This window comes from Emys orbicularis, chromosome 1 (assembly GCF_028017835.1).
Source record: "Emys orbicularis isolate rEmyOrb1 chromosome 1, rEmyOrb1.hap1, whole genome shotgun sequence".
Taxonomy (NCBI): Eukaryota; Metazoa; Chordata; order Testudines; family Emydidae; genus Emys; species Emys orbicularis.
Genome location: NC_088683.1, coordinates 152,094,277 through 152,103,327, shown reverse-complemented (window position 1 = coordinate 152,103,327; position 9,051 = coordinate 152,094,277). Strand labels below are relative to the sequence as shown.

At 53.5% G+C, this 9,051-nt stretch overlaps 1 protein-coding gene across 1 annotated transcript; it reads left to right on the top strand.

The window, feature by feature from the left end:
* Nucleotides 1–427: 427 nt before the first annotated feature.
* Nucleotides 428–7,777, top strand: ENO2 (enolase 2). Its single transcript, XM_065405708.1, has 11 exons — nt 428–512; nt 2,368–2,463; nt 2,738–2,796; nt 4,579–4,648; nt 4,971–5,104; nt 5,292–5,514; nt 6,230–6,427; nt 6,544–6,745; nt 6,969–7,077; nt 7,251–7,309; nt 7,708–7,777. The coding sequence occupies exons 1-11, from the start codon at nt 428–430 to the stop codon at nt 7,775–7,777; spliced, it is 1,305 nt and encodes a 434-aa protein (XP_065261780.1).
* Nucleotides 7,778–9,051: the final 1,274 nt, after the last annotated feature.

Below are 9,051 nucleotides of genomic sequence, written 5' to 3'. Positions count from 1 at the left end.
CTGCTCAAGCTAGTGTGCTAAAAATAGCAGTGTGGCCATGGTAGCATGAGCAGTTGCGAGTGATGGCCTGGATTAGCCAGGTCAAGTACAAATCTGCCCGGACCCTGAGGGTATGTACTTAGGTCAGCTAGCCTGTGCTGCTGCTCACCACTGCCCTTGCTACACCACTATTTTTAGTGCATCAGCTTGAGCATGTCTCTGTGAACTGGGAATCGCACCCCCAGCTCCAAGGGTACTCAGACATAGCCTAAGTTCCCTCCTGCCTGTCACTGTCTTTCTGGGAATGAAGGGCCCAGAGCTGAGCCCCGTATCCCAGATAGGATGTGAGGCCTCTGTGATGGAGAAACTCAGAATTGAGCCTCTTTCCTTGCTTCTCCTCCCCCCGCTGCCCATCTCCAACTCTTCTGCAGGAAAGATCAGGATCACCATGTCCATTGAAAAGATCCATGCCCGGGAGATCCTGGATTCCCGTGGGAATCCCACCGTTGAGGTGGATTTGTACACAGAAAAAGGTATGTGTGACAAGGTGGGAGGAGACTGCGCATGTCTGGACTGTCCAGCACTGGGAGGCAGTGGAATTAGTTCAGTCCTGTGGCAGCCAGCTAGGAAATAGCACCCACAATCTGGATAAGCTTTGTTTCTTCAGCAGCCAGGCATCTTCTCCTTGCAACACCTAGGACCTTGACCACTTAATTCCTGCTGGTGAATTTACAACTAAGAGAAGTTGGGTCCCAAAGTTGTAACCTTATCAAATGAGTGAATGCGTGAATGAGTTTAATAAATAATAATTAATGGAGATATCCCATCTCCTAGAACTGGAAGGGACCTTGAAAGGTCATCGAGTCCAGCCCCCTGCCTTCACTAGCAGGACCAAGTACTGATTTTTGCCCCAGATCCCTAAGTGGCCCCCTCAATGATTGAACTCACAACCCTGGGTTTAGCAAGCCAATGCTCAAACCACTGAGCTATCCCTCCCCCCCAATGAGTGTGTAGTGCTAATGAGTGTGTAGTGAGTGTGCATGTGTGTCTGTCACTGAGCTCCCAGAGAGGAGAAGGCACCTCCCATACAATTCATGTCCTCTGAGAGATCTTCTGTTAGCTGAGGCAGGAGAGGCCTGTGGTTTTGGAGCTGAAGGATCAGAGTTTGTGGCTGGATCCCTAGGTAGGGGTGTGTGATTTCTCTAGTGAATGTGTGCATGCTCTGCAGCATGAATTCATTAGCCTCCAGGAGGTTTACAGTCCAAACAGTGTTGTGCTAGTACATGAGCACCAGAGTGAGATACTCACTGGAAACTGAAATGAAACTGCTGATTTCTGTGTGTACATGATGGGTTGTGCGTCTGTGTATACAGTAACAGCTATCTGTCCCTGAGTATGTTAGTGCATGCTTGTGTGCCTCCATGTCTGTACAATGTCACAGAGTTGGGTTTCTCTGTCTAGTAGGTATTTATAGAGTCTAGCTGTATCTTCAGGCACGTGCATGGTCATGGGCCTTGCATATTTATAGATTTATAATGTAGATTTATATGCATACATGTGCAAGTACTCCTGTGTGTTCATATCTGTGCACGTATCCATGTGTATCTGTGTTTGTGTCAGGTTTCTGTCTGCTTCTAGAGCTGAATGTTTCATTCACTTCTTTATTCAATGAAATATCAAAAAAGGAGAAATTACCAGTCAGCCACCCTTCAAACTCAGACTCCCCTAGAAGGGGTGGAGACTAAGGTGTTTGAGTATGAGACTGAGGAGCAGACCTCCTGGGTTCTAGCTCTAGTTCTGAGATGGAGTAGGATCAGGGCCGGTGCAACCCATTAGGCGACCGAGGCGGTCGCCTAGGACGCTAGCATTTCGGGTCCTTCGGCGGCGACCGCGGCAGCCAGAGAGCTGCCGCACAGCTCCCTGGGCCGGGGGGAGCTGCCGCGGGGGGGGCGCCTCAGGGGGGAGTGGGGGAGCTGCTGCGGGGGGGGGGGGCGCCTCAGGGCGGGAGGGGGAGGCGGAGAGCTGCCACAGGGCTTGGGGAAGGGGGGGCGCAAGGTGGAAGTTTCGCCTAGGGCACGAAACATCCTTGCACCCGCTCTGAGTAGGATATAGTGGGTGCACCACAGGGAGGAGCTGGGAGTCAGGACACCTGGGTTGTCTACGTAGCTCTGCAACTGTCTCACTGTGTGACCTTGGGTGAGTCCTTTCCCCTCCTTGCGATACAGTTTCCCCACCTAGACTGTGGGGTAATGCCACTATCCAAATAGCTCGTGGGTTGTAAGTTACATTCAGGAGGATAGGCAAACAAGGGGTGCGCAGGGGCTTAGAAGCTTCCCTTTTTCTTCCTTCTTTGCTCTCTTTTCACACCTATGTTTTGCTTTTTCTCAGGCATGTTCCGTGCTGCAGTCCCTAGCGGTGCTTCCACTGGCATCTACGAAGCTCTGGAGCTGCGAGACAATGACAAGTTCAGATTCCTTGGAAAAGGTGGGGACATTTCAGCTCCTGCTCACCCTCACTGAACAGTCTCAGGCAACTTCGTAGCCCCAGTGCTGTGTGTGTGCATGTGTGTCCATTCCTCTCAGGGCCTGATTCTGTACTCAGCACTCCCGGTTTTGTGCTGGTATAATTCCACTGACCTCAGTGGAGTCACACGAATATAAAGCTGGTGTGACTGAGTGGAGAATTAGGCTTTGAATCTCTGTCTGTCTCTGTCTCTTTCTTTGTCTAACTCGCTGTCTCTGTCTCTTCCCTTCTCTAGGGGTCCTGCAGGCCGTGGATCATATCAACAGCACTATCGCCCCAGCTCTCCTGGGCTCTGTAAGGATTTCCCTTTAATCTGCTTTCTGGGAGGTTTATTTTACTCTCTTGCTTTCTAATCTCTTTCTGCCTCTGTCTCTCTCTTCATTTTACCAACTGGGTTGGCACATTGCTGTTCCCTATGACTCCAGGCACACACTCTCACAGGCGCGCACGCGTGCGTGCGTGTGTGTGTGCAATCAACAGGTCTCTGCTCCACTGGGTGGGTGGGGCTTTATTCCATATGGCCCTCCCCCATACTCCAATTACCATCTGATCTGGCACCTCTCCAGCTGCCCCTCATTGTAAGGCTCTCTCCCTCTTTCACACATGCACCTCTTGGAGCACTGCTCATTCCTCATCCAAAGCCTCCATTCCTATTCCCATTAGTCTCATCCTCCCCCCCAGCCAGCCTGGCATTCTCAATGCTCTGGCCTATGGATTTTGTTTGTGCAGAATCTTGAATTTCCCATGACGTGTTCCATGGCCTCATCAGGCAGTGACAGTGCTTTATGGCTGTAGGGCAGCCACTGTCCAGGTTTACTCAGGATCATCCCTTGTTTGAGGTAGCTGGCCTGGGACAGGGCCGGCTTTAGGCCAATTCAGCCGATTCCCCTGAATCGGGCCCCACGCCTAAGAGGGCCCCGTGCCCTTGCCACCGCCGGTACTCCATACTGGGGCGGCCTGGCTTCCCCAGGGGGCAATTTAAAGGGCTGGAGCCCCAGGCCCTTTAAATAGTCGAGGGAGCTCTTCCCCAGGGCTCCCTCGGCTATTTAAAGGGCCGGGGCGGTAGAAGCAGGGGAGCCCCGGGCCCTTTAAATAGCCCCCAGAGCCCTGGGGTAGCAGGTGGCTCCGGCAGCTATTTAAAGGGCCGGGGCTCCAGCTGCCTCTGCCGCCCCAGTCCTTTAAATAGCCGCAGGAGCCCCGCTGCTTCCCCAGGGCTCCGGCAGCTATTTAAAGGGCCGGGGCGATAGAAGCAGGGGAGCCCCTGCTCTGCCCGCAGCCAGCCCCTGCTGCACCACCTGCCCACACCAGCCCCGCACCCCTTGCCCTGCCCGCAGCCAGCCCCTGTCTCCAGCCAACCCCGCACCCCCTGCCCGCAGCCAGCGCCTGCTGCACCCCCTGCCCGCACCAGCCCCGCACCCCCTGCCCTGCCCTGCTGGAAACAGGGGCTGTCTGCAGGCCAGCCCCGCACCCGCACCCGCTGCCAGCCCCTGCTGCACCCCCTGCCCGCACCAGCCCCGCACCCCCTGCCCTGCCCGCACCAGCCCGTCTCCAGCCAGCCCCGCACCCCCTGCCTGCAGCCAGCCCGTCTGCAGCCAGCCCCGCACCCCCTGCCCTACCTCCAGTCAGCCCCTGCCCTGCCTCCAGCCAGCAATGTACGTAATATATAATTTTGTTTTTATTTATATAGTTATGGAAAGTAAATAATACATGGAAGAAATGAAAGGGGGTTTTTTTACGTGTTTTTTTTTAGTCATCCCTGCCGGGGCCCCGCCGAAAATGTTTGAATTGGGCCCCGCACTTCCTAAAGCCGGCCCTGGCCTGGGAAATCTGTAAGAGGGCTCAATACACACTGCCAGCTGGCCAGTTTTATGGGCTCAGGATCTCCCATTTTTTTGTACCTTGGAGGTGAAAAAACCTATATGGCCCAGCCCGAGCCAGTTCCTCACAACCAGAGCAGAAGTGTGATGTATACTGAATCCATGTGCTACAGAAGTGCTATACAGTTACACACACAGCCCTCCCTTAGCTGAGCTTCTTTCCACACCTTCCCTTCTTAGCAGATGTGTCTTCTTGCAGGGCCTCTCTGTTGTGGATCAAGAGAAGATAGACAACCTCATGCTAGAGATGGATGGGACAGAAAATAAATGTAATTCCACTCTCCTTTGGCATGGGAAATAGAAATGTAGAGGTGTGTGAGGTGATACTGCAGGGCAGGACTGAGGGACATTGGCAGAGCTGTGTGGGGAGCCCAGCACTGGAATAGCAGGGGGGCTGCAGGGCAGGACTGAGGGGCATTGGCAGAGCTGTGAGGGGCGCTCAGCACTGGAATAGCAGGGGGCTGCAGGGCGGGACTGAGGGGCATTGGCAGAGCTGTGTGGGGAGCCCAGCACTGGAATAGCAGGGGGTTGCATGGCAGGCCTGAGGTTGTTTGGAGAATTCATTCCTCCCTGATTTTGGAATGTCCACAGCTAAATTTGGAGCCAATGCCATCCTGGGGGTCTCTCTGGCTGTGTGCAAGGCAGGTGCTGCGGAGAAGGATGTGCCCCTGTATCGACACATCGCTGACCTGGCTGGGAACTCCGACCTCATCCTGCCCGTGCCCGTAAGAACCTTCTATCCCTGGCTTCAAAGTCCACTTGCAAACACACTTAGAGAACTGGGGAGGCAGGGAGGGGAGGCCAGGAATGTGGGAACATAGGGACTTTAAGCACCCACTCAGCAGACGGCCCCTCCAGTACTGGGCTGGGATATTGACAGTTTCACCCCTGCTTCTTTCTGGACTTTTCCAGGCCTTCAATGTGATCAACGGAGGCTCCCACGCAGGAAACAAGCTGGCCATGCAGGAGTTCATGATCCTGCCCGTGGGGGCTGAAAACTTCCGGGATGCCATGCGCATTGGAGCCGAGGTCTACCACAACCTCAAGAGCGTCATCAAGGAAAAGTATGGGAAGGATGCCACCAATGTGGGTGATGAGGGCGGCTTTGCCCCCAACATCCTGGAGAACAGCGAAGGTGAGAGACATCAAGGGAGCAAAGCCCGTATGCTGAGGCTCAGGGCAGGCTCACAATTCCCCACTCCATCGATTCCCCAGGACACCTGATTCCTAGTTCCCCAGGTGCTGAGCCCCTGGCCTGTCCCTGGGTGCAGCAGCTCCCCAGGCTCACAGATCTCTCAGCCTCAGAAGACAGCTCCTAAGCTCCTTTCCCTTGGCTTAATCTCTCCCCATTCCCAGTCCCCCTAAACAACACCTTCCCTCTGGGGCTTACACCCCTCACACACTAGCAGACAATTCTCATGTCCTTCCCTCTCGGTCGTGGCGTTGCTCAGCTGGGCTTTGCTCTTTGAATCAGTCCCCAGAACTTCACCCCTCCCAGCTCCCACAGCTTGTCACTCTCTTTCTGGGATTGAGGAGCCCATAGCTGGGCTCAGCATGCCAGGTGGGGTCTCCCCAGAGCCACACAGAGAGGGACTATCTCCTTTCTGCTCTGGAACATGAGACCTTGGGATATTCAGCCCCAACTTACATACCCACCCCATGCTCTGTCCCACTGCAAACTCCTGGATAGTCTGCTGTCCCCCTCTCCCCAGGCAGGGTCTTACGAGAGAGAGACCATTCCTTCCTGACCGCCCTCAGTTGTCCTGCCCCTCAGGCAGTTGAATATCTGGGGTTTGGGAGGAGTTTTTCCAAAACAGATGGCTGAATCTCATTCTGTCTCCCCATCCCAGCTCTGGAACTCCTCAAGGAAGCCATCGACAAAGCCAGCTACACTGAGAAGATTGTCATTGGCATGGATGTGGCAGCATCTGAGTTCTACCGCGATGGCAAATATGATTTGGACTTCAAATCCCCCGATGACCCCAGCCGCTACATCTCTGCCGACGAGCTGGGTGACCTCTACCAAAGCTTTGTTCGCGATTACCCAGGTGAACTGCTGTGCTTTGTGAATCTTAGTGCTCATGTCCCGGGGTGTGGCCCTACCATGCTTGTGGATTGGGAAGTGGGGCAGCTTTAACTCACCCATCTTCCCCTGTCTCTGCAGTGGTCTCCATTGAGGATCCTTTTGATCAGGATGACTGGGAGGCCTGGTCCAAGTTCACAGCCAATGTGGGGATTCAGATTGTGGGGGATGACCTGACAGTGACCAACCCCAAGCGCATCGAGCGAGCTGTTGAGGAAAAAGCCTGCAACTGCCTCCTGCTCAAAGTCAACCAGATTGGATCAGTTACTGAAGCCATTCAAGCGTGAGTCTAGCCAGCCACCTGCTCCCAGCACCAATCTAACTGCAGCACTTTCTACACTGATTAGTCAAATCGGGGCAGTTTTTGTGTATAGACAAAGCCTTGGTCCCCATCACCGGGGTAAAAGCCCCCAGGACCATCACTGGGGATTGGGGGTGTCAGGGTCCCATCCCCAGAAGGTGGAGGCCCAAGAAGGATGATCCACTTACTTAATTTCTCTCTGCAGCTGTAAGTTGGCCCAGGAGAATGGCTGGGGAGTGATGGTGAGTCACCGATCTGGGGAGACTGAAGACACCTTCATTGCTGACCTGGTTGTGGGCCTGTGTACTGGGCAGGTAAGTGTCAGCTAAGCTGAAATCCAGGCCATGGAGAGCTTGAGGGAGGTGAAGACTGGCACTGAATCCCGCTCCTACCTCTCAGAGCACCCTCAGGGTCCCATGCAGGAAGGCTGGTGTGTGTGTGTGTGGGGGGGGGTCTCACACTGTGCTTTGTGGTGAATATTTTACAGATAAAGACAGGAGCCCCCTGCAGGTCTGAGCGACTGGCCAAATACAACCAGCTCATGAGGTGAGTGGCCTGGGGCTGAGAATGCAAAGGCGGGAATGTGTCTCTGGCTCCACTAGGGGACAGACTCACTGGAGAGGGAAGAACTGACAGTGCAGGGAGAGAGGGAGTCTCCAGGAGTAAGGATGCCAGCATGGGCATGTCTCCCTGGTACCAAGAAGGATCCCAGACCTGAGTGCAGTACCGTAGGTGCGGTCACCCCAGAGCTGACTTGTCTCTCCCTGCTCCAAGACATGATGCCTCTGTCAATGCAGTCACCACACTTACAGTGGCCTGTTTTCCTGCTCTGCCCCATTCCAAGCTCCTGTATGACTTGCTGTGTTGCACTTGCTCCCCATGTCTAGGACAGTCCCTCGTGTCGAGGCTCTGAGTTGCACTACCTCTCTTTCTTTCTCTGGCAGGATTGAGGAAGAGCTTGGGGATGAAGCTCGCTTCGCTGGACACAACTTTCGTAACCCAAGTGTCCTTTGAACACTGCCCATGGCGCACTGCAACTCCCCAGCCAATTCCCAATGCACAGACTCTAAAGCCACCTGTCCCGCACCATTCCCCCCCCCACACACACCTCTCTTGCTTTTTTCCACTCCACCAGCTGGTCTCCTCTCTCCTCAAATCCCTGAGTGCAGGTCTCCCTAGCTGGAATTACCCAAGGGAAAGATAAGAATGAGGCTTCCCTTTGTCACCTGCTGAGGGGTATTGTGAGAGTGTCTGATTGTGCGCCGTTTGTATTTTCTCTTGGTGTGTGGGTATGTTCCAGTCATTCTGTTTGGGTATTAGATTGCACGAGCATATTTGCTAGTGTTTTTGTTTGTGTGGTGAGCAGATGTGTGTCTGAGTTTGTGTGGTGTCAGGTTGTGTGCTTTCCTTTTGTGTGCTGTGCTGGTTAGTGTGAGTCTGTGTGTATAGTTGTGTTTGACTCTGTGTGTTGTCAGTGGCTGTTTGCTGGGTGGGTGGGTGGGTGTGTCTTTGTGTCAGTGTGTTGTGTGTGTCTCTGCTGATCTCCAAATGTCCTTTTGTCCCAGGTGTGTCTGTGTTGAAGTGTGCTGGAATCTGTGTGGTTGACTTTGAGTGTTGTGTTGAGCTGTGTTTGTCTGCACTTACCATTGAGTTTCACTGCTATGTGTCACTTGGTTTGTGTGTGCATGTTATGACTCTCTGGGTCATTTGTTCCGTGAAGTTTTGTGGGTCAGTGCATTGTGGTATGTGGGTGTGGAAAAGCGCGCACACACACACACACACACATACATACATATCCTTGGCTGCTTCCCTGGATCTCATTCTTGCTGTCTCCCTCTCTGTATCTCTCTCTCTCCTTCACCCCCTGTTCCTATCCATCACATCTGCTTTGTCCTCTGGACAATCCATCCACAACTGAGCAAAAGAGACAAAACAAAACTCTAAACTCAATTAAAATCTATTTCACACCTAAGTCCCCTGGCTGAGCCTGACATTTCTCTCTGTGTGTTACTTCCTGGGAGACAGGAACATACAGGGGCCATGATAACAGTCTTCAAGTATGTGAAAAGTTGTTCTAAAGAGGAGGGTGATAAACTATTCTTTTCCACTGGAGACAGGACAAGAAGCAATTAACTTAAATTGCAGCAAGCAAGATTTAGGTTAGACATTAGGAAAAACTTCCTAACTGTAGGGGTAGTTAAGCACTGGAACCAGGGCCGGCTTTAGGAAGTGCGGGGCCCAATTCGACGAGGCCCCGGCAGGGATGACTCACCCAGCGGCGCTCCGGG